This window comes from Myxine glutinosa, chromosome 7, assembly GCF_964187855.1.
Source record: "Myxine glutinosa chromosome 7, kmMyxGlut1.1, whole genome shotgun sequence".
NCBI classification, from domain to species: domain Eukaryota; kingdom Metazoa; phylum Chordata; class Myxini; order Myxiniformes; family Myxinidae; genus Myxine; species Myxine glutinosa.
In genome coordinates, this window is record NC_136267.1 from 11,731,049 (window position 1) to 11,757,177 (window position 26,129).

The 26,129-nt window shown below is 45.7% G+C and overlaps 1 protein-coding gene across 1 annotated transcript in view; it reads right to left on the reverse strand.

Annotated features, from left to right (window-relative positions):
* The window catches only part of LOC137430982 (integrin alpha-6), a 446,593-nt gene that overhangs the window by 67,318 nt on the left and 353,146 nt on the right, over positions 1-26,129 (reverse strand). Inside the window, exons 13-16 of the mRNA XM_078781278.1 lie at positions 20,573-20,716; positions 9,114-9,226; positions 4,217-4,376; positions 3,183-3,266 (exon numbers count right to left, since the gene is read on the reverse strand). Of these exons, the coding sequence (XP_078637404.1) occupies positions 3,183-3,266; positions 4,217-4,376; positions 9,114-9,226; positions 20,573-20,716 (501 nt within the window). The remainder of the gene's footprint in view (positions 1-3,182; positions 3,267-4,216; positions 4,377-9,113; positions 9,227-20,572; positions 20,717-26,129) is intronic.

The window sequence follows — 26,129 nt, forward strand, 5'->3', positions numbered from 1 at the left end:
TAATTCACCCCAGATACACTTTTTCGAAATTCCAACTTCTTTCCTGGAAGTCCTTGCAGTGTACATATGTTTTATACCTCTCCCACCTCCCCCCAAACCCTCTCCCTCCCACCTTTCTCTCGATGTCCCTGCTTTCAAATGTTGTGTTTGTGTCCTTCCCCCTCTCTCCCCATCTTGTCTACTGCTCCCCTTATTTTGTGTTTATGTGTCCGTTTGTGTCGGTTTGACTTTTTGTGTGATTAATGTTAGCTCTTTCACGAGCCTCGATCTTGTATACCAAAAAAAAGAAGAAGAAAAAAGACCCAATGCACCCCAAACACCCAAAATATCCCGAAGACCCCGAAAACCAAAATACCCTGAAGACCATTATAGACCAAAAAGACCCCAATATCCTTAAATACCCACAAAATGCAAGAGACCCTGAAAACCGAAAATTCCCCAAAGACCCATAAAGACCGTGAAGACCCAAAACATTAAAAAGACCCCAAGACCATAAAAGACCCAAAAGACCACAAAGATCCAAAATACCCTGTAGACCCTGTAGACCCTGTAGACCCTTAAATATCCTGAATATCCAAAAGACCCTTAAATACCCAGAAGACCCAAAATATCCCAAAGACCATTAAATAAACCAAAGACCCAAAAAACCCAAAAGACCGAAAATATTGAAAAGACAAAAAAGACAGAAAAGACCCTGAAGTCCCAAAAGACCCTGAAGACCCAAAATAAACCAAAGATCCAAAAGACTGAAAAGAGACTGAAACGTGATGTGCAATGTGTAGAGTAAACCGAGTTTTCATTTATATCCGTATGATCTACTATAAAAGATATATGATCTACTATTGGTCTGTGTGTCTGTCTGTGTTGCCATTTTTCTCAGAGATGGCTGAACATATCTTCGTCAAACTTTCAGAGGTTCATCAGTAAATGTCTGGGAGTGTTTTAGGCAAAAAAAAAACTTTTTTTAAAGTTCGTTTTTGGGGTTTAAAAAAAAAAATCGCTCTATAGTGCCTAAGCCTTTTTGATTAATGACAGTTATATACAAGTACACATTCGCATAAATAAATACAAAACAATCACAAGACATTTGAACACGAATAATAAAACAATTCTGGAAGCGGTCGAAGTTGGAGGTAAGGCTTCTTCTTCTTCCTAAACCTCATCATACTTAACTCAGAAACGTGATCTACGGTACATTCACCAGCATATATTCAACGAAAAGGTAAAATGATGATTTTACATTTGTGATTGATTCTGATTTGGATGTAATAATTGCTTTTCCATTATATTTGCCCTCATTTCAAATATGTTAATGTTTCTTTTTCACTTGAGCAACGCCGGGTACTCCAGCTATCAACGCTTTTGTACTTTACTCAGGGTCCAAATGCAAAAACAACTTTGTCTGGGGGGTAACATAGGTTATGTGGCTGCGGCCTCATTGGGGGTGTAGGGACCGGGAGAGGGGTGTAAATTCTCGACGTAAATGTGTACCGTGTAGCGCCACCTTGTGCTGGTGGCAGAGGGTATTACAATTTCCTTTTTTAACTCAACTGGACTACCGTGCAGTTGAGTTCATCACATACTGAACCCTCCGGCGTCCGTCGTCTGTCGTCGTCGTCTGTCGTCTGTCGTCCGTTAACTTTTCGACGTTTACACTCCAGCGTCCACAAATATCAACCGATTCTGATCAAACGTGACAAGCAGCATCCTTACCCCAAGGACCAGGTTGGTATTACATTTCAGCGCGATCCGTTGAAAAATGGCAGACTTAGGCGACCATTTTGTTTTTGGTCATGAAAACGACGTTAACACTCTTGCGTCCACAAATATTAACAGATTGTGATAAAACTTAGAATGTTTAACCCTTACCACACAAGGTAGGTTGCTATTGCATTCCAACCCGATCCGTCTAAAAATGGCCGCCATAGGCCGCCATATTGTTTTCAGCTCCGAAACGACGTTAAGACTTCAACATCACAAATATTTATGGATTTTGATCAAACTTGGTGTGTGAGACTTACCACACAAGGTAGGTTGCTGTCGCATGTCAACCCGATCTGTCACAAAATGGCCGCCATACAAGGACCATAAAATTATTACACAAGGTTTGTTGGCTTTTCATTTAAGTCAAATCTAGTACAGACAACTGACCTACTTTAAAGTTGTCCAGTCAGTTCAGTTGAGTTCTGCTTCCCTGGAAGCTCTAGTTACCTGTGCAACACTGAGGTTATGAAGCACTCTTTGCACAGGTAAATTTTTCCTCCTTCCCTTCCTCCCCTCCCCAAAACGGAGGGGGTTGTCAAAGCCACCCCACCACCCAAATATGTATATGTAGTATACCTTTCCCCTCGCGCTGCCCTCACCTCACCTCCACTTCCCCTTCCACTCCCTTCCTCACCCCTCCCTCTCCTGCTCCCCCCCCCCCCCCTTTGCCGGGTAGTCCTGCTAGTGTATAATAAATAAAGATGATGAAAGCCCACCTGACATTAGGCCCAGGCTTCAGACTTTGGCATGCTCACACGGCAGCACCGTCAAATTGTTCCAACCCGTCATTTTTGACGGGCTTTATACTGATGTCATTATAGGATTCATGGAAAAACTCATGGAAACACTAAGCAGAAACAATCATTGAAAATGATGACGTCAGATTTATGTACAATCTGATGAAAAGCATTTGAAAACAAAGCATTGTGTTCGGACATTGTACTCAGGAACAAAAAGGAAAAGACAGCATTGATGATTGAGATATCAATACCCAGCGACTTTGGCCTAAACAACGCAGAAATAAAGAAAATGACCAAATACCAGGACCTGAAAAATGAGGTCGAGATCTTGGAAGCTGAAGAGCATCGAAATTGTACCAGTGATTAAATGGAGCAACAGGAATGATGAAGAAGAAGAACCTGACTGAGATTTAAAAAACCATCTCTGGGAATATTACCACAAATTAACTGCAACTGGAAGAAATTCAGCATTCGGTGACGATCCTGAAAAGAGAACTTGGAACAAAACTCTGAAAAAGTTGAACAGCTTGGTCCATGAACCGTGATCCCTTACCGAAGAGGAGGTGGATACTTTGGGTCCTGGGAGGACTCACTTCTACCTCCTGAAACCCGCAAATGGAGATAACAACCAACAAAACACACAAACACGCACAACTACATATCGATAGATTTTCTTACTCTCTGGTCCCTCTTCATAGGGTTTCCAAGATCACAATCTGCCAAAGATCCATTTTCGTTTCCCCAACACACGAGCTGAAAATCCTGCAAGAAAAAAAGAAGAAGCATTCTCAATGCAGTATCAGCTGATCTTGATGCAAAGACATTGGAAACATTTGCACCGTACCAATATATATATATGTACATGGTTAGGCCCAGGGAGGCTAGTTCAGCTGGGGGCTACCTTCCATTTTCTTTAATTTCATCACTTTCATACTTTGAAATGTAGTTTAACAAACATATAAGAATCAAATAAATAAAGAAGAAACAGGAAAGTGGATGTTCCACCAACCGAAACACACACATACACACACACACACACACACGCACACACACACACACTCACACACACACACACAAACACAGGGACACACACACACACAAACACACACACAAACACAGACACACACACACACACACATTCACACATACACACACAAACACACACACACACAAATACACACTCACAAACACACACACACACACACACACATATATAGACACACACACACTCACACACACACATATACACACTCACACCCACACTCACAAACACACACACACACACACACTCACACACACACATATACACACTCACACCCACACTCACAAACACACACACACTCACAAACACACACCCACACTCACACAGACACACACACACACACTCTCAATCACTCACACACACACACGCACACACACACCCACACTCACATGCACACACACACACTCACACAGAGAGACACACACACACACACTCACACGCACAAACACACCCACACCCACACTCACATGCACACACACACACACACACACACACACACACACACGCACACACACAGAAGCGTATTATGCAAGATAACAGTTTTTAACTGTAAATAAACAAATCAGCTCGATGACATTTCATGTCTTCTCCCTGAACGTCGTATAAATGGCGCCATGTCCGACTCCATAATGAGGCAAATCATTGCGGAGCTCTCCAAGTTTTACCTTACCTCAGGCACATCTTTCTTCCGATGACCACCATAGCTCACGGAGTTTGGGAGAACAATTTGGAAATGTGCCTCGTAGGCATCATCACCGGTGTTTTCGACCTCAACCTCCAAAGCCAGCGTTCTCTGGTCTTTCAGCGCCAACACCTGCTGACCGTCGACTCTGCAAACCGAGAAAAGCAGAAAACGAGATTTTCAGAGCAAAGCAAACAAAGCAAGGCAAGGAAAGTGTTTGAAACAATCTGCTTGTGCAGCCTTGGCCTTGAAGTTGAAGTTACAGGCGTTTGAGCTGAGAGGACTCAGTCGTGATAGGGTGAGCCTGAGTGAGTATATCAAGACAAGAACAAGATCTAGAAGGAGGTATGTACGGTGCGATTCATATAATATATTGTTTAGCTATCGTCGATGAGGAATTTGGGGTTCGGAATGGGTGATCGGCCTGGGTGACCTGGTCTCGACTAGATGCTAGGCCGCACCTCATTTTGTTAAATAAAGTGGTCACAAAATACTCGGATCTTAATTCTGTTTTCAGATTTTTCAGTCGCTAGACTAGCTTAACACTCAATAGAATGGGGCCCGCGAAATTTCGGGGATTTTTGGTGGAATTACCTCGGGGTAAAGTTACATAGGAAAGCCCCATGTTAAATTTTCGTTGCCGAAGGACTTTATTTTTTGCGAATTTCATCCTGACTTCGCCTCTAGGAGGATACAGGGGTATCTGTGGATAACGGGAACCTTAATTTGGCGAAATTCGGACTGATATTGACCGAGTTATTCAAAATATTAACTTATATCAAATAAATCTTTTGTGATTTTGTATTTTGCGCACCTGTATCGTTGGAGGTATTGGCTTATATAGGATTGGTTTTCTAAAGCTTATATCAGAATATTAACTTATATCAAATGGGTCTTTTGAGGTGAAAGTGTGATGACGTCACCACGTCACGCGGCACGAATGCGCGCCTGTGTCGTGGGAGATACTGACTTCTATAGGGAGGCCCCATCACCCTCCCCCATCACCCTCCCCCATCACCCTGCCATCACCCTCCCATCACCCTGCCATCACCCTCCCCCATCACCCTGCCATCACCCTCCCATCACCCTCCCCCGTCACCCTCCCCCGTCACCCTCCCCCATCACCCTCTGCCATCACCCTGCCATCACCCTGCCCCATCACCCTGCCATCACCCTGCCCCATCACCTTGCCATCACCCTCCCACCACCCTGCCATCACCCTCCCACCACCCTCCCATCACCCTGCCATCACCCTCCCATCACCCTCCAATCACCCTCCCATCACCCTGCCACCACCCTCCCACCACCCTCCCATCACCCTGCCATCACCCTCCCATCACCTTGCCATCACCCTCCCACCACCCTGCAATCACCCTCCCATCACCCTCCCATCACCCTGCCATCACCCTCCCATCACCCTTTATTGGACCATTTGACTTCTGTAGGGTTGGTTTTCTAAGGCTTGTATCAAATAATCAATTTATATCAAATCTTTTAAGGTGAAAGCGCGATGACGTCACCACGTCACGCGGCACGAATGCGCACCTGTGTCGTTGGAAGTATTGGCTTATATAGGGTTGGTTTTCTAAGGCTGTAGGCCGCACCTCATTTTGTCGAATAAAGTGGTATGCGGGTGGTTCCGGTATTTGGGACCGCAGGGACGGAAAGTGCAGCCGGCCCGCTCTGAAGGTTCGGATCGGGACACCGGGATTCATTCCGGTCGCCCGGTCGGCCCGGAGGTGGGGATGCGGGGCCTGTCACGGAACGTCAACACAAACGGCCTGCCGGGGCCGCCCAAAAGTCGGGCGTGAGGGGCGCGTCCACTAATGGAACGCCTCTCGCTTCCCAGATCGAGGGCCACGTGGTCAGGAGAACCTCGTCCCTTCTGGTTGCCCTGCCGTCCCGCCGTGGGCGCTGGCAGGGTGTACTTCAAAATAAGCTTAAGTGTCAAGTGTTAGGTTCCTCCTTGCCCTCGCAAGGGAAAGGCTAGGGTCAAGCTCTTCCAAATTTCCAAACACTAGGAATCGGACATCTCAAATTAATTAATTAATTTGTTAACACATCTCAGTCGCCCGCGACCTCTCTAGCGCGGGCGTCGAACCAGTTCATTCCCGGTGCGACCGGGCCGAGTATCGGCCCGGCCGTGGCCGAAGCCGTTGATTCCGCCGTAGCACGCTAACGTGTAGGCTCGCGCGCCCCTGGTCCGCCGGGGCTCCGCGGGTGTCCTACCGTGCCTGGCTTGCCGGTGCCCGGGGACGGATCTCGCTGTCTAAACATGGTAGCGCTAGGCCAGTGGGACCGCCGGGACCCACGTGCACTCACATGGTGTTGTGCGCGTGGGCGGCAGTATCAGACCGGGGCGCCCAAAGGCGCCACGCACCCAAACGCTCCCCGGCTAAAGTTCATCCTGAAAGCGCCCACATTGTGCGGACAAACCAAGTCAAGGGCCACGTGGTCAGGAGAACCACACTGTGCCTATCGGCCGGCCTCAAAGACCGAAATTGTGACGGTGTCACCCTTAATGGCCTTGAAGTTGAAGTTACAGGCGTTTGAGCTGAGAGGACTCAGTCGTGATAGGGTGAGCCTGAGTGAGTATATCAAGACAAGAACAAGATCTAGAAGGAGGTATGTACGGTGCGATTCATATAATATATTGTTTAGCTATCGTCGATGAGGAATTTGGGGTTCGGAATGGGTGATCGGCCTGGGTGACCTGGTCTCGACTAGATGCTAGGCCGCACCTCATTTTGTTAAATAAAGTGGTCACAAAATACTCGGATCTTAATTCTGTTTTCAGATTTTTCAGTCGCTAGACTAGCTTAACACTCAATAGAATGGGGCCCGCGAAATTTCGGGGATTTTTGGTGGAATTACCTCGGGGTAAAGTTACATAGGAAAGCCCCATGTTAAATTTTCGTTGCCGAAGGACTTTATTTTTTGCGAATTTCATCCTGACTTCGCCTCTAGGAGGATACAGGGGTATCTGTGGATAACGGGAACCTTAATTTGGCGAAATTCGGACTGATATTGACCGAGTTATTCAAAATATTAACTTATATCAAATAAATCTTTTGTGATTTTGTATTTTGCGCACCTGTATCGTTGGAGGTATTGGCTTATATAGGATTGGTTTTCTAAAGCTTATATCAGAATATTAACTTATATCAAATGGGTCTTTTGAGGTGAAAGTGTGATGACGTCACCACGTCACGCGGCACGAATGCGCGCCTGTGTCGTGGGAGATACTGACTTCTATAGGGAGGCCCCATCACCCTCCCCCATCACCCTCCCCCATCACCCTGCCATCACCCTCCCATCACCCTGCCATCACCCTCCCCCATCACCCTGCCATCACCCTCCCATCACCCTCCCCCGTCACCCTCCCCCGTCACCCTCTGCCATCACCCTCTGCCATCACCCTCTGCCATCACCCTGCCATCACCCTGCCCCATCACCCTGCCATCACCCTGCCCCATCACCTTGCCATCACCCTCCCACCACCCTGCCATCACCCTCCCACCACCCTCCCATCACCCTGCCATCACCCTCCCATCACCCTCCAATCACCCTCCCATCACCCTGCCACCACCCTCCCACCACCCTCCCATCACCCTGCCATCACCCTCCCATCACCTTGCCATCACCCTCCCACCACCCTGCAATCACCCTCCCATCACCCTCCCATCACCCTGCCATCACCCTCCCATCACCCTTTATTGGACCATTTGACTTCTGTAGGGTTGGTTTTCTAAGGCTTGTATCAAATAATCAATTTATATCAAATCTTTTAAGGTGAAAGCGCGATGACGTCACCACGTCACGCGGCACGAATGCGCACCTGTGTCGTTGGAAGTATTGGCTTATATAGGGTTGGTTTTCTAAGGCTGTAGGCCGCACCTCATTTTGTCGAATAAAGTGGTATGCGGGTGGTTCCGGTATTTGGGACCGCAGGGACGGAAAGTGCAGCCGGCCCGCTCTGAAGGTTCGGATCGGGACACCGGGATTCATTCCGGTCGCCCGGTCGGCCCGGAGGTGGGGGTGCGGGGCCTGTCACGGAACGTCAACACAAACGGCCTGCCGGGGCCGCCCAAAAGTCGGGCGTGAGGGGCGCATCCACTAATGGAACGCCTCTCGCTTCCCAGATCGAGGGCCACGTGGTCAGGAGAACCTCGTCCCTTCTGGTTGCCCTGCCGTCCCGCCGTGGGCGCTGGCAGGGTGTACTTCAAAATAAGCTTAAGTGTCAAGTGTTAGGTTCCTCCTTGCCCTCGCAAGGGAAAGGCTAGGGTCAAGCTCTTCCAAATTTCCAAACACTAGGAATCGGACATCTCAAATTAATTAATTAATTTGTTAACACATCTCAGTCGCCCGCGACCTCTCTAGCGCGGGCGTCGAACCAGTTCATTCCCGGTGCGACCGGGCCGAGTATCGGCCCGGCCGTGGCCGAAGCCGTTGATTCCGCCGTAGCACGCTAACGTGTAGGCTCGCGCGCCCCTGGTCCGCCGGGGCTCCGCGGGTGTCCTACCGTGCCTGGCTTGCCGGTGCCCGGGGACGGATCTCGCTGTCTAAACATGGTAGCGCTAGGCCAGTGGGACCGCCGGGACCCACGTGCACTCACATGGTGTTGTGCGCGTGGGCGGCAGTATCAGACCGGGGCGCCCAAAGGCGCCACGCACCCAAACGCTCCCCGGCTAAAGTTCATCCTGAAAGCGCCCACATTGTGCGGACAAACCAAGTCAAGGGCCACGTGGTCAGGAGAACCACACTGTGCCTATCGGCCGGCCTCAAAGACCGAAATTGTGACGGTGTCACCCTTAATTGATACGTTACCGATAATCTTTACTTTAGTGCTCTTACAAATGTGTAAGCAAACAAATGTCCATCACACCTGTCAAGTCGATCAAAAGTATCATCCTCAGAGTGTGAGCAGTAATAGTAACGAAGACTCATTTCACTTTGGCAGATGTTGTCGTCTCCACATCCTTCTTTGATGAAATTTATCTGCAATACAAGCACTATTGTTACCCTGCGCTCGCGAAGCGAAAAGTGAGGTTAAGCATTCAGGTACGTACGTGTCTGCATTTCAGTAAAGTAAAGTGTGTGCCATGTCTGAATTACAAAAATTCATTTTCTCGGCAACGGTTGTTCCGATTGACATGAAATTTTCACCATAGGAGGGCCTCCTCCTGTAGAATATTTCAATGATTAATATGACGTCATAGGTCACGTGGTACAGGCGCCATCTTGGAAAAACTTCGCACCTCTATCTCTGAAACCACTCCATGGAAAAAAATTGAGAACTGGCTCATTGTCACCGACTCCCCATGCGGAATAAGATATGTCAATGATGATTTCATTGGTCCCTTCGTTATGACGTCATAATTCGACAAATACAACACTTATCCATCCGATCATTATTTTAAAAAATTCAGCAACTGTTGGTCTGATCGACACGAAATTTTCACCATAGGAACGCCTCCTCCTTTAGAATATTTTAATGATAATCATGACGTCATAGGTCATGTGTTACAGGTGCCATCTTGGAAAAACCGAAAAACGTTGCACCTCTATATCTCCAAAACTGCTTCATGGAAAAAATTGAAACATGGCTCATTGTAAATAACTCTATATGGTTCATAGATGTTGTTAACGATGACTTCATTGGTGCCATAATTATGACGTCATAATTCGACAGGGACAATGCTTAGTCTGATGAGTTTGAAATCTATTGAGCGTGATCTATGCAACAATTATGTAGAGAATATAAATTTATGATGTCATCGCTCACGTGGTCTGGCAGCCATAGTGGATCAAAGAAAATTAATGTTCAAAAATAGAAAAGTTGCCTCACATCAAGTTGACTGCGCAGGGTAAGTATTCTATGAATACCATCTAATTATCATGTGTTATCACTTCCTTGTGTTACGTGCTCCTCCCCAAACCCCGGTCACGTTGTACCTCCGAGCCCCGAGAGGAGTCACGGCAGAAAGATGTGTTATTCTGTGTGTCAAAGATCAATGGTGAAACCACACCAATTGTTACCAACAAACAAGTATTGTATTAAGGTCACACAAGAATAACAGCACAAAAACAACAGTAATCAATTGTACAACCAATAAATAATTCCTATGATGGTACCATCAGTTTCGTACAATATAACTCACTGTGCTCCAAGTGAGCGAAAAGAACATTCCCAATGTCTCTGTCCCAGCTTCAAACCAAAGTCGATCCACGCTCCAGTGATCATCAGAGCGATGTTGTATCGAGACCAAAATCCCGTTTGGTTGACAGTCACACTGCCAAAGATGAGCAAAGGTACCCTCCAGAGGCGACTGGGAAAACACACCTTCAGGTATGGACGTTCAACGGCTCCCAACAGGAACCGCAAATTCCCACTCAAAATCCACGTAACACACACACACACGGTTAACGGCTGGATGCGTTGAATGGTTGAAGCGATGTGAAAAACCTGGAGCAATGCGAAATCAAGCGCGAGGCAAAATGGCCAACGGTCCGTTCTCGAGACGTAACGGCACTCCAATGATTCTCTTCGGAATCAACCGCAAAACCTGTCACGCAGGTTTATCTGTCACAGCGATAACAACTCTGTCGCAGGAATCCCTTTCCCAGGAAACCCCAAAGTTCACTCGTGACCCTCGTTCGCCAGCGTTTGCTCAAAACCTCAACGCAGCTCGGCTCCTTCTCCGACCTCACTCGCTCCGCCTCTTTTTCCTTATCTTCTTCGTCCGGTTCCCGATCCAGTTTCCGGTTTCTTTTAAAACACTAACTTTTTTTACCTTTTGAAAACAGTAATCTCTATTTCACTTAAATGATAACAATAATAGTACATGGAACCAAAAATGTTTACAGTGGATGAAAACCACAAGATCGGAAGTGACAAATCCATAACACTTCCCCCCCCCCTCAAGAAAGAAAGTTGGAACATAGTGAAAAACTTTCTTTGCAAGCAAAAACTCTTTTACAAACCAAAGTAAAACTCACACTCCAAATGATCAATTCACATGAGCAACAATAATTAATATTCCCCAAAATAAAGCAACAAAACTTCCAAACAACCTACAGGAATTTCCAAAGTTAGTTCACTCTGGATAAAGCATCAGCAACGACATTGTCTCTGCCCTTTACATGCTCAATTTCCAAGTTGAACTCCTGCAAAGCCAAACTCCATCTCATGAACCTCTGATTTTTATTTTTCATTTTTGAATGAAGGTTAAGGGGTTGTGATCAGTGAAGACTTTTATAGGAAAGGTAGTAGTTCCCAGATACACCTCATAATGCTGAAGCGCTAGCAGGAGAGCAAGGGTCTCTTTTTCCACGGTGGCATAATTTGCCTGGTGTTTGTTAAACTTTTTGGAGTAGTAGCACACAGCGTGATCCACTCCATCCTCATCTTCCTGTAATAGAACTGCCCCAGTCCCCACATCACTTGCATCAATGGCCAACTTGAATGGTGCTTGAAAATCCGGGGCTGCTAGGACAGGAGAGCTCATTAATATCGCTTTGACGTGGGCAAAGGCAGTCTGACATTTGTCATCCCAAACAAACTTGGTCTCTTTCCTCAGCAAATTCGTTAAAGAGGCTACCACATCTGAAAAATTCCTACAGAACCGCCGGTACCAACCAGCCATACCCAAGAATCTCATAAGCTCCTTCTTCCCTTTTGGAACTTGGAAGTGATCAATGGCTTCTATCTTGGCTGTCACCAGTTGCACCTGACCCTGACCTACTACATGGCCTAGGAACACCACCTGTGCCTTTACAAACTCACTCTTAGATAAGTTGATGGTCAACCCTGCCTCGGTCAGTTTCTTGAAAAATGCATGGATTTGTTTAATATGATCTTCCATGGTCATAGTGCGGATGATGACATCATCCAGATAAGCCTCCACCCCCTCAAGGTCTGCAATAAGCTTATTAATCAGCCGTTGAAATGTAGCAGGCCCGTTTTTCAATCCAAAGGGAAGAACCTTGTACTGATACAACCCATTTGGTGTGACTAAAGCCGAGATTTCCTTGGCTCTATCAGTAAGAGGAATCTGCCAATACCCTTTCAGCAAGTCAAATTTAGCTGGGCCTATTCTATCAATACAGTCATCAATCCTCGGGATGGGATATGAGTCGGTCTTGGTCACTGCATTAACCCGTTTTAAATCCGTACAACAGCGAAAACTGCCATCGGGTTTTGGAACCAACACACATGGTGAGCTCCATTCACTGCTGCTTGGTTCGATGATGTCATTCTCCAACATATACTGAACCTCCTTCCGAAGATACTCCATCTTCACAGGGTTCATCCAATAGGGGTGTTGCTTCACAGGAGTGGCTTCCCCCACCTCAATATCATGATATACCAAGTCAGTACGACCAGGTACATCTGTGAACAAATGTGCAAACTCAAAAATTAGGCTGGACAGTTGTGCTTGTTGTTCCCTCGTCAAATGACCATATTCCTCATCTAAATGACTCAACACTTCCGTGTTCGTCAATCTGGGACAAGCCTGGTCATCAATGTTATCAAACTTCACACCGGCTTCAACCTCTGGATTCTCGTGCACCCCGACTACAGGTGAGACAGGAACCATTTTCTCCAAAGGCTTCCTCATAATATTTCTTCAGTCGGTTGACATGACACAGCTGCCGCTTTTTCCGTCGGTCGGGAGTTGTCACCACGTAATCTGTTTCATTAACTCTCCTTTGATTGCATAGGGACCAAAATACCTAGCCTGTCGTGGCTGACCTGGAACAGGAAGCAACATTAACACCCGGTCCTCAGGACGGAAATTTCTTATCTGAGGTTTGTTGTCATGTCTCTCTTTAATTTTATCCTGTGTCACTTTCAAGTTTTCTCTCGCAACTTCACAAGTCTTTGCCAATCTGTGCCTAACCGTTGACACATACTCTACCACTGTTGACTGTGACTCCTCCTGGAGCCACTGTTCTTTCACCAATTTCAATGTTCCTCGCACTGCGTGTCCAAACACAAGTTCAAAAGGACTGAATCCCAATGACTCCTGAACAGATTCCCTCATAGCAAACAACAACAAGGGTATTCCTTCATCCCAATCCTTGTCACATTCAAAACAATACGTTCTGATCATATTCTTCAATATCTGGTGAAACCTTTCCAAGGCTCCTTGGCTCTCGGGATGGTAAGTACTTGATCTTACTTGCTCCACTCCCAACAGGTGTACCACTTGCTGAAAAAGCGTTGACATGAAATTGGAACCCTGATCAGACTGGATGACCTTAGGTAGGCCAACCAAAGTGAAAAATTTAATCAAGGCCTTCGCAATAACTGCCGCAGTAATTTTTGTAAGAGGCACTGCCTCTGGGAACCTTGTGGAAGCGCACATGATGGTCAGCAAATACTGATGTCCAGCCTTAGTTTTAGGTAAAGGGCCTACACAGTCAATAATGACACGGCTGAATGGCTCTTCAAAAGCTGGAATTGGTTTTAAAGGTGCGGATGGGACTTTCTGATTAGGTTTTCCCACCAGCTGGCAAGAGTGGCAAGATTTACAGAACTCCGCCACATCATGTCGCAATCCTGGCCAGAAATATTCTGTCACATGTCTTGTTCACTCCAAGGTGTCCAGCCAAAGGTGTCTCATGCGCCAAACTCAATATCTCCTTCCGGTACGGCGGTGGCACCACAATTTGGTAATGAACTTTCCACTCATCGTTTGCTGGCACCTCCGGTGGTCTCCATTTTCTCATGAGTATTTCCCCTTTCATGAAGTAACCAACAGGTATCTTCAAAGCATCTTCCTCTGTCACGGCTTTATCAATCGAACTCCGGATCTCCGAATCTCCGTGTTGTTCTTCAACAAGTCTCTTTCGGACCAGCACCGTTTGTTCAACCTCGTTCCCAGATGTCTCTGACGGACACTCCATTTCCTCTTTTGAATTTTCCTCCAATACCTCTAAGGAACCCAAATCCACATCACCTTCCTTCTCCTTCTCTTCAGAGCGCTTCCTACCCACAGCACGAGTCACTGCACAGGATGGAAAGATAACCAGAATCTCCTGCTCTAACTGTGCGGTTTTATTTTCCATACTGGGCTTTTCAACCAACATCGGATTACCAGAAACTCTACCACCGGCCAAATCATTCCCGATAATAAAAGAGATTCCCTCTATAGGAAGAGTGGCTTGTAACCCCACAGTGACCGGTCCTGACACCAACTCAGACTTTAAATGGATGACATGAAGAGGAGCTTTAACATAGCCACCAACCCCCTGTAAAAGAACACTAACACCAGTTGCCGTCTTCTCTGACAATGGCAAAATGCCCTCAAGCATCAAAGATTGATGTGCTCCTGTGTCCCTCAATGCCCTACCAGGTCTCTGGTTCGTTAAGTCTCCATCCAGTGACACAAACCCCTCTGAAATAAAAGGTTTGTAACCCTCTTGAACAAGGTCGTTCTGTGATGCCGTAACTTTGGCATGGGAACCTTCACAAGGCACTGTCCTCCAAGGACGATTTCTCACATTGGCCAATGCATTCGGAGTTGCACTAGTTTGACTCAGCTCCTGATTTTTCCTTTTCAAGGCGTAACATTGGGACATCAAATGCCCAGGTTTCTTGCAAAAAGCGCAAGTCGGCCCGGAGGAAAAACTCGTGGTCTGCCTCGGGCCATCCGGAAGATAAGTCTGTCTTGGAACTGCAGTCTTCTGACCCCTAAAAATCGCGGTATCAGATTTGTCCCCATAGTCCTCTCTAGGCCGCCTCCATGAAAATCTGTTCTCCGAACCTGATTTACCATAACTCCCCTGGCTTAACTCTAGGCGAGAAGTTAGGTTTGTGGAACCCCATCCTGTGTGTCAAAGCATAGTCCTCTGCCACAGTTGCTGCCTCATACAACTCTGGTACTTTCTTTTCATCCAGATGTACTTTAATGTCCACATGGACACACTGTTTGAATTCCTCCACCAAGATCAATTGTCATCACAGGTTGAAGTCTTTCCCAATCTCCTTCGAGTCACACCACCTATCAAACATGGTTTCCTTCATTCTGGCAAACTCCACATGTTTCTCACTCTCCCTCTTCCTGGCATTCCTGAATTTTTGCCGGTAAGCTTCAGGGACCAATTCATAGGCTTTGAGAATGGTTTTCTTCACTATCTCATAATCTGCACATTGGTCAATCGGTAAAGCCGCAAATATATCTTGAGCTTTACCCACCAGAACACTTTGCACTAACATAGTCCAAGACCCCACAGGCCATTTTAGCATTTGAGCCACCTTCTCAAAATGTAAAAAAAACTTGGCTACCTCCTTTTCATTGAAGGGTGGAACCAGCCTCACATGCCTACCAACATCCCAAGAGTTCTCACTAGTTGTCGAACTACCCGGCATGGATACTACTTCTCTCCATTCTCCCAGTAATTCCAGCTCCTTGAGTTTAAGTTCCTTCTGATACTCCATGTCCCGTTCCTTTAACTCCCTTTCGGCTCTCCTTTCCTCTGCTCTTTCCTCTGCTCTTCTGTCTTCTTCAGCTCTCCTTTCCTCTGCTCTTCTCTCCTCGAGTTCCTTTTCAGCTCTCCTTTCCTCTGCTCTTCTTTCCTCTAACCTTTCCTGGCTCTGCAGTTGCATCTCCATTTTCCGGAGCTCCACATTTCCTTGTTCCCCTGGTAATCAATCCAAGGCTACCTCTTCCCATGTTCCTTGTCCCACTAAAGACTCCACCACCAATGTCTGAATCTCTGCTTTCTTCATACTAACTCGGACCTCCAAGTTAAAATATTTGGCCAATATCATGAGTTCCGATCTTTTTAATGCCTGGAACTGTGCCTCATTAGGGGACGCCGCAAACTTTTCTGTGGCAAACACCGTGGTAACTATCAGTTAGCACCTGTTAACCTTCACACAAAAAAAATCCAATTTTTTGAAAATTTTGGGAATGTTAGAAAATTCCAAATTTGGGAATTTTGGGAATGTTAGGGAATTCTATCCCGGACGAGGCCCCAAATTTCTGTCATGTGCTCCTCCCCAAACCCCGGTCACGGTGTACCTCCGAGCCCCGAGAGGAGTCACGGCAGAAAGATGTTTATTCTGTGTGTCAAAGATCAATGGTGAAACCACACCAATTGTTACCAACAAACAAGTATTGTATTAAGGTCACACAAGAATAACAGCACAAAAACAATAGTAATCAATTGTACAACCAATAAATCATTCCTATGATGGTACCATCAATTTCGTACAATATAACTCACTGTGCTCCAAGTGAGCGAAAATAACATTCCCAATGTCTCTGTCCCAGCTTCAAACCAAAGTCGATCCACGCTCCAGTGATCATCAGAGCGATGTTGTATCGAGACCAGAATCCCGTTCGGTTGACAGTCACACTGCCAAAGATGAGCAAAGGTACCCTCAAGAGGCGACTGGGAAAACACACCTTCGGGTATGGACGTTCAACGGCTCCCAACATGAACCGCAAATTCCCACTCAAAAACCACGTTACACACACACACCAGGTTAACGGCTGGATGCATTGAAATGGTTGAAACGAGGTGAAAAACCTGGAGCGATGCGAAATCAAGCGCAAGGCAAAATGGCCAACGGTCCGTTCTCGAGACGTAACGGCACTCCAATGATTCTCTTCGGAATCAACAACAAAACCTGTCACGCAGGTTTATCTGTCACAGCGATAACAACTCTGTCACAGGAATCCCTTTCCCAGGAAACCCCAAAGTTCACTCGTGACCCTCGTTCCCCAGCGTTTGCTCAAAACCTCAACGCAGCTCGGCTCCTTCTCCGACCTCACTCGCTCCGCCTCTTTTTCCTTATCTTCTTCGTCCGGTTCCCGATCCAGTTTCCGGTTTCTTTTAAAACACTAACTTTTTTTACCTTTTGAAAACAGTAATCTCTATTTCACTTAAACGATAACAATAATAGTACATGGAACCAAAAATCTTTACAGTGGATGAAAACCACAACAACGGAAGTGACGAATCCGTAACATTTGTTAGTTAGTTAAAGGAGAAAGAGACAATCACACTGAGAGCTGTTCAGAGTGTAATCATAAACTCACACCCAAACGTTTCATGCTCTTAATCATGTTACATTACATTGACATAATACAAAACCCATTTCTTGAGTTCCGCATTTCCGGCGTTTGGTAGTGGCAGACCTGTAAAAAGACCCTAAAAACCCTTTTCTGGAAATATTTGTGCCCAAGGACGATTGTTATTTTATGACATCTACATTGGATACTGAATACAAAACACACGTGTAAGAAATGAAAATCATCGACATTTGCATATAAGAAGGGTCCTTATAAGGGTTCACAAAGGGTCGGTCTTAATGAAAAATTTGCGCCCGAGATTTTTTTTTGTTGCAATCTGCTCTATTGTAATGGTATGAAACAAATATGCAACGTAAGAAAAATTCTGACCCGGATCCATTGTAAGGCCGAATGGGCTCAAAGGGATCAGAAAGGGTCTCAGAAATGATTCAATCAAAATGCCAAGCCCTCGCAAATTTCCACTTTCAATACATCAGAAAGATATATTTCACTATTGATTCGGTGTATAAGAAGTTTTCATATTGTTAATTTGCATATAAGGACCCCAAAAAGGGTTCAAAAAGGGTCTTAATCAGAATATTGCACCCGATAATTTTTTTTGTTGCAAACTGCCCTATTCTAATGGTATGAGACGAAAATGCAACGTAAGAAACCTTCTGATTTGGCACTTTCAGATAAGAAGGTCCCCGAGGCACGAAGGGCCCATAAGAGTCCTTGTACCATTCCATTAGAACATACGGCCACACACGCAAGTGGCGGATGACAGGAGAAGTAACACGGAGCGGAGTGTTTCATCAATTGAACAACATTGATAGTAACAGTAACACTTCAATGGATTCATCCCAGTCATTATTGGACATAAGGACATTTTCACTCTCTCTTTATATGGTGTAAGATGTGCATGTGTTTCCTGAACACACACGATTGTTTCAAGTCTACATACGATCAGTACTAATGTTAGTGCAATTCCAATTATTGGCATTTTATATAATGCACAAGTGCGTTTTGAAGTCAACCATTGCCTTACATGTATTTACTCCATTAACATGCACCGCGCATGTTTTCATACACGCCGGCTTCGGAGATATCCAATCTTCCGAAAAGCCTGTAGTTACCTGCTACCGAACCACACACTACGCAACCATTGGGTATGCAACTAATGGCTCCGCAAACACCACTGGTTCAACAACGAGAAACACCATGTGGAGGCACCATTAGTTCGAGAGAACAACGTTGAGTTGTTCATTCGGAACCAATTAGCACAACTGCGTGACATGGATATCTAAATATCAGCTGGACCTTATTAATATGGACACAATGCATCCTGGGTTGAGAGAACTGTTGGATGCAGGACTCTTGAGTATCCGTTGTACTGGGAATGAATTCAGTCGCATCCCTGTTGACCTTACACTGGAACAGACAGTCAACGTTTATACAGGATCACGCATGACTGGCTTCACAGCAGCCACTAACAACTACAACACGTGACTGAAGTAGAGTTTCACCAAGGACAGTCGAGCCGCATTGATAAGTCGGCCTACTCTCTATGAGATGGCTGGAATGAAAAAAAGGGATGATGTGAGGGCAGAGTTCACAAATACACACATACGACCTCGGACTAGTGATATATCGGTGGTGGCTCACTACCAACTGCTGCTACCTTGGCCTAGGCTAAGCCTATGATATCACACCCGTAGGATGCTGGTGGAAAGTTTGTGTGGGGGGGAAGTGAAGGGGAGGGAGGTGGAAGGGTCGATCCTTCCCTAAAAGGTTGATGATTTGCAGGAGGCGGGGGATTAAGAAGTAGGGGCAGGTTAATACAGATTTACCCTTCCCCCCAGCCCACTTTTTTGCCCCATGGTTCAGTTGTCTTAGCTATTATACAAACAAGCATTGGTGTACCGGGGGAGCGGTGAGGAGGTGTGGGGGTACTAGCTAGCCTATTTGTAGGCCATGGCATAAATAGGTGTATGCAGTGTATGGAAAGGTGGGGTCTGGCCTACTCTTGCTCCCCCCTCACATATTTTGTACATCACAATGATGGACCACAATCTTTAGTTTTGTATTGGAGTGAAACAAAGGCTACGCTACATCCCAATCCACACAATAGTCTCGATCATTGATCCAGAAGTATGCAAGATACCTTGCTTGCACACACAAGATGTGACTTGACGATTGCGTTCAGTGACATTGGGAAGTACACAGCTTTGAGGAAGCTCCAGAAAGATGAATACCAGCAAAGGCAAGTGTCCCAGCTGGGACATAACATTCCACTACTGACAGAGGACACCGTCTAAGCAAGGGGACAGTTTGTGTGTTCCTTGTACACAACCGTTCAGGCAGCTGGTGACATGGCAGACAAAGTCAGATATTTGATATTCTGTTAGAAAAGGCAGAAGAGCGAATGCCTCCAACCAACCTCAGACAACACCTAGCTGCACATCCATTGAGCTAACTATCAGTCCTTTATCTGGAAGAAGTCACTGCTCGCCAACCAAGCGTTACCATAACCAGATGGTAATGTGTGGAGTACCCATGATGTAACTCTCCAACACACCCTAATGTCCAAAGACTCTGCCCCAGTTGGGCTGGTTGAGCTGTTAAAAAACCCCTTGACAGAGAAAACCCCTTTGGGATGAGGGGCAAATGAATTCACTACAACCTTCATTTTGTAACCTTTAGTCCTCCTGTCATGTTTGGTGGAGATTGGATAAGTAACGACAGAATGTATCACAGACAGATAGACAGACAGACCCCAAACTGCGTGTTTTAGTATGATTATGATTAGCATTATATTCAGCTAAGATTGAACGAGGTGAGCAGCAATACAAAGACTTATCTCATAACAACATAACAACAACTCTTGAGGGATCTCAGCAGGTGCTGAGCAAACAGAATTCCGCTGATTTTCCAAATTTGCGTCACAGCCACCAACTCAACTCGAAATTTGCCTTTCATTTGCTGCCACAACTAAACTGTACATCAGGGCCAGAGATGCTCCAGAAAAGTTCCCGAGCAGCCTGAAGTGGCAAAGCAACTGTGTAGTGGGTGTTGCACAAAACCCATCTTCTCGGCCTCTTTTGAGGATTGGCTTCTGGACTACATCTGCAAACAACATCTATATGTCTGCCAGGCCATGATGACTGCCAATCACCCGGAAGAGAAGTGTACGTGTGTATTGGCAATACGGAATTTGAAATATTTACATCAACAAGGCAAGATATGATTGGGTGAGGCAGGAATGAATGTGGGGAGACCGAAAACAAATGAAGAGCCTCTGGAATCTTTTACTCACCTTCGCCATGACTGTTTTACTCGTAGATATATCCAGCACTGGAGTGAGTGTGTCATCAGCCTGCAGTTGCTGGTGTTGAAAGGCCTCCTTAATGTGGTATGATAGCTCGACAGGAATTGCTCGTAGCTTGTCTTTGATATCTTCCTACAAATAAACACGAAACAGGCTGCAGTGAGCATCGCATTGCTGCTAAAATATCCTGATTTATAACAAACATAGCTCGATTTGCAGAGAAATTCAGACACTTCCGGGATGGAAACGGCAAAAATGGTGTACTTAATGTCACATGACTGAGAGGGGACATTAAGAAGGCTCCGCCATTCCTCATATAGGCAAGGGCCGTCTGTAGCCCAACAGAGTATGGCTAGCAACCCCAACTTTCTCAAGCATCCTGTGGGAGCTAAAGCTCTCAGCATTACTGGCACCTCTAGCAATGATGTGGAAACACAACGCCTGTTGATCTGAAATTGCAGACAGGTCAGTCACCTCTGTTTTCCACTGACTCTCCTCTGTTCTTCCTTCATCGCTTTCCCCTCACTCCGACCCTCATGACCGGATGCATGCATTTTTCCAGGACCCCCTCATGCTAAAACTCAACATCTAGGCTTGCTGCACACCTCCTCTCTTTTTCCTCTTTTCTCTCATTTGTGCAACAACATTATTCAGTCTATTAATCATACTCTGACCTCAAGGGATTAAAATTGGCAGTGCCCAGCCATCAAATCACTATGATTCCTTCTTTCCCATCAAATCAATCCTCTTGTACTACTCATTCATTCCCTAGCTTGTTCCATCCACCTGTTTCCCCACTGTGCCCCAATGCACGGGCTTATTTCTCCCCTTTCTCCCCATGAACCAAAACTTTGCATCCAAAAATGTTTAAACTTGCAGTTGGAAGACAAACTACACACAATATATATATATATATATATATATATATATATATATATATATATATATATATATATATATATATATATATATATATATATATATACTGAAACGCAAAAGAAACTTACCACCTTTGAAACCTTTAAATATCAACAATAACACTGCGTGTAGTAAATGTGTGAACTTATTTGTGGACAATAGTGTCCTCACTGTCAGACAAAACGGTCACGGATGGTCAATTGAACCTTCAATGGTCACTTCATAGCACAGCTGTTGAACAGCCGTTTTGACTGTCAGTGATTAGCCAAGGGGTACGGGATGATTTTAATGAGCTGCACGTGATGTCTTGATATTGGCTTTAAAAAGGCCAGTGCAAAATGGGCATTTCAATCAACATGCCACGATTGTCAAGGGATCAACGGCAGCGTGCCCTGGGCATGCTGCAAGGCGGACTGAGCTACCGTGAGGTGGCACATTGCCTTGGCTGTTCACACCAGACGATATCGGCCCTGGTGGACAGAGACACCCTCCACAACTCTGCAGATGACAGACCTCGATCAGGGAGGCCAAGAGTCACCACTGCAAGGCAGGACAGGCAGATGGTCCGAAGTCACCTGCGGGATCGATTCCGTCCAGCATCCCGCACTGCGGCAGAAACTCCGGGGCGTGCAAACCCACGGATCTCCAATGATACTGCACGAAGACGACTGCATGACTATGGTCTGACTGCCAGAAGACCATACAGAGGCCCCGTGATGACGGCTGCCCATCGCCGCAACCGACAGAGATGGTGCCAGCAGCATCAGCGGTGGACCTTGGCGCAGTGGAACGAGGTCGCTTTCAGCGATGAGTCAAGGTTCTGTGTGGACAGTCCTGATGGGCGTGATGGGCGTGTCTGGAGAAGAACTGGCGAGCGATATGCCGATTGTTGCGTGCGTCAAGCCAACAGGTGGGGTGGCCCAAGTGTGATGGTGTGGGCCGCCATATCAGGCCAGTACAGGACGCCACTGGTGGTTGTGGATGGGAATCTTAACGCCCAGCGGTATGTGGATAACATCCTGCGACCTCATCTGCTGCCATTCCTGCTAGACCACCCAGAACTGAGAACCTTTCAGCATGACAACGCTCGTCCCCATGCTGCTCGCTTTACCACTGCATTTCTCCAAGGCGAGAACATCAACACCATGCAGTGGCCTGCGCTCTCCCCTGACCTGAATCCCATAGAGCACCTGTGGGATGAGCTTGGGAGACGCGTAGTTGGCAGGGCCAGGACACGGGCAGAGCTGCTTCAGACATTGAGGACTGAGTGGGACAGAATCCAGCAGCAATCCATCCAAAGACTGGTAGGCAGTATATGCCGACGATGCACTGCCTGTATGCAAAACAATGGTGGCCACACACGCTATTGAAAGGGCCTGACATTGCACCCTGTGCTGTTCTGTACTGTAGAACAAACTGATGAGATGGTGTATCTTGGTCAAAAACTTGACATGTCATCAATAAAATGCCAATGTTTCAATTAGCAATTGTTGGTTTGTTTTATTTTGAACTGTTACAATTTTATTACATTTCAAACAAGTGGTAAGTTTCTTTTGCGTTTCAGTCAGACCATAGTCATGCAGTCGTCTTCGTGCAGTATCATTGGAGATCCGTGGGTTTGCACGCCCCGGAGTTTCTGCCGCAGTGCGGGATGCTGGACGGAATCGATCCCACAGGTGACTTCGGACCATCTGCCTGTCCTGCCTTGCAGTGGTGACTCTTGGCCTCCCTGATCGAGGTCTGTCATCTGCAGAGTTGTGGAGGGTGTCTCTGTCCACCAGGGCCGATATCGTCTGGTGTGAACAGCCAAGGCGACGTGCCACCTCACGGTAGCTCAGTCCGCCTTGCAGCATGCCCAGGGCACGCTGCCGTTGATCCCTTGACAATCATGGCATGTTGATTGAAATGCCCATTTTGCACTGGCCTTTTTAAAGCCAATATCAAGACATCACGTGCAGCTCATTAAAATCATCCCGTACCCCTTGGCTAATCACTGACAGTCAAAACGGCTGTTCAACAGCTGTGCTATGAAGTGACCATTGAAGGTTCAAGTGACCATCCGTGACCGTTTTGTCTGACAGTGAGGACACTATTGTCCACAAATAAGTTCACACATTTACTACACGCAGTGTTATTGTTGATATTTAAAGGTTTCAAAGGTGGTAAGTTTCTTTTGCGTTTCAGTATATATATGTATATATATATATATATATATATATATATTATATATATATATATATATATATATATATATATATATATAGATATATATATATATATATATATATATATATAGATACTAGTTTGGCTCGGCTCGCTACGCTCGCCTCACCATGCGTCGTAACAGAGGAACGGGCTTGTTTTAGCTGAGGCTAATGACTGTACCTGAGTTGCTGTGTTGTCATGATTTACACCAATCATAATACAAACAATTACTTTACACAAATTTATTTGTAGTGTTTGTGATATTACATTTTTATAAACAATTTAGGTTGAAGATTTATGTTGAAAAAATATACAAAAAAATCAAAAAAGAACCCCTCAGCAGATACATACGGGAGGGGTAGCTGCAGACTGGAAGTTTGGGACGATTACACCTCACCACCACATAATTTAAAACACCTCACCACCACGAAATTTAAAACACCTCACCACCACGTAATTCAAAACACCTCACCACCATGTAATTTAAAACACCTCACCACCACTTTATTAAAAACTCTTCACAACCACGAAAACAAAACTGTGAGGGAGTAGTGCAGTGATAACACAGACACTGCCCAGAAATGTAAATATATATATATATATATATATACAGTCACGTGAAAAAGTATGTACAGTGTACACCCCATGTAAAGTTTTGACTTTTTCAACATATTTCAACATGCAGCTATTTGATCTTCATTTCAACAATATTGATACATAAAGGTGATATAATATAACAAATATCATGAAACATTTACATTTTGTAGTCCATTGTATAATTCAAATAAACATAAATGCAAATTTCGCAAGTGGAAAAAGTAATGTAGAAAATGTTTTTTAAAATGTAGTAATTTCTATGGACTGTGTAACGGTAGACCTTTACCCATTGTCTCGGGCTTTGGGTATGGGGAAATACGTTGTTGTTAGAATATTCCTTGTATTCCTGGTGCAATGTCTCCCCCTTTCCAACAATCTCATTCTTTCAATTCACCTTCTGTCCATTCCAGCAATCTCTTTCTCTCAATCCACCATCGGTCCGCTTCACCAAACCTCAATTAATTCAACCTCAATTCATTGACCCCTCCTTCAACCCCACGATCAGTTTATTCTCATCCTTCGGGCCGTCTGTTCATCCAACTTCACTCTTTTATTATTTTATGATCCCATGGCTGACATTTAGAATCTCCATGCATTGTTGGGTGAGTGGAAGCAGCATATCCAAGGTGGAGTGACACTAGAGACGGACCTGACAAGGCACCACTGGTACTTAGAGGTCAGAGACTGGTTGGAGAGTTCAGATTTGAGATTTGAAAGATGGTGTTTTTTGGTTTTTCCACAGGATGGACACAAACTTGCTGTGGGCCTTAGATAATGAAATTAAGTTACCCTCAGTCAGGTTAGCGTTCCACGCTGAGAAAACAAGCTGCTTGACCACAACCGTCTTTCCATAGGATTCGGTGTACCAGTGCCTAGAGGATGGATAAGACAGCCGCCGGTGGGATAAACTTTTGCCTGAGAGAAAGTAGACTTTCGTGAAAGTATACCCAGGCTGAATGAATATCAAGTGCTGTGGAGTTGGTGGTCAAATCCTTTTGTGTGAGTGGAGATTGAAGTCCCTGGCAGTTGACCTGTGTGAACAGGTATATTCTACATCATTGAGGTTGCTCCCTTACATAGGCCAGAGAGATATTGGCTTGCACAAGCAAGTGGTCAGAAGAGACAATGGGGACAGAAGAGGGACAGGTGAGATTGGATGGAAATTTAGTCATTAGTAAGTTCAGGAAGGAGGAAGGAGCAGTTGCAGAAATCCAGGTGCAGGAGTTAAACAATTTCTACCGACAGTCCAGGCAGTACCCGGTGTGTACCCTGGTTTAGAATAGGTACACCGTATCCCTGCGTGTTGTAAGAGGCGACTAAGAGGGTTGGCGTCAGGAAGGGCATCCAGCCATAAAAACATTGCCTCAAAAAGAGAACCATGACAATTACAACTACATATGGGCAGGGTGCAGCCCGAAGTGGAGATCGGTTTCTGAGGTTTGGGACATGGAATGTAGGGACAATGACAGGGAGATCAGGAGAAGTGGTGGAAGTATTGGTCAGAAGAAGAGTGGACATATGTTGTGTGCAAGAGACGAGATGGAAGGGAAGTGGTGTGAGAATGGTGAAGGGTAGGCGGGGACAGAAATACAAGTTTGTGTGGCAAGGGTGCCCGGAGGGCGTGAATGGTGTTGGTGTCCTGTTTTCTGAGGAGCTTGTAGACAGTGTGGTGAGTGTGACTAGAGTGAGTGATAGGTTGAGTGAGCTCTTGGTGAACGTCATCTCAGGATATGCTCCGCAGGTTGGTCGGAGTGATGAAGAGAAGGACAAGTTCTGGTGTGCGATAGAGAGGATGATGGAAAACGTGAAAGATGAGGAAGTGTTG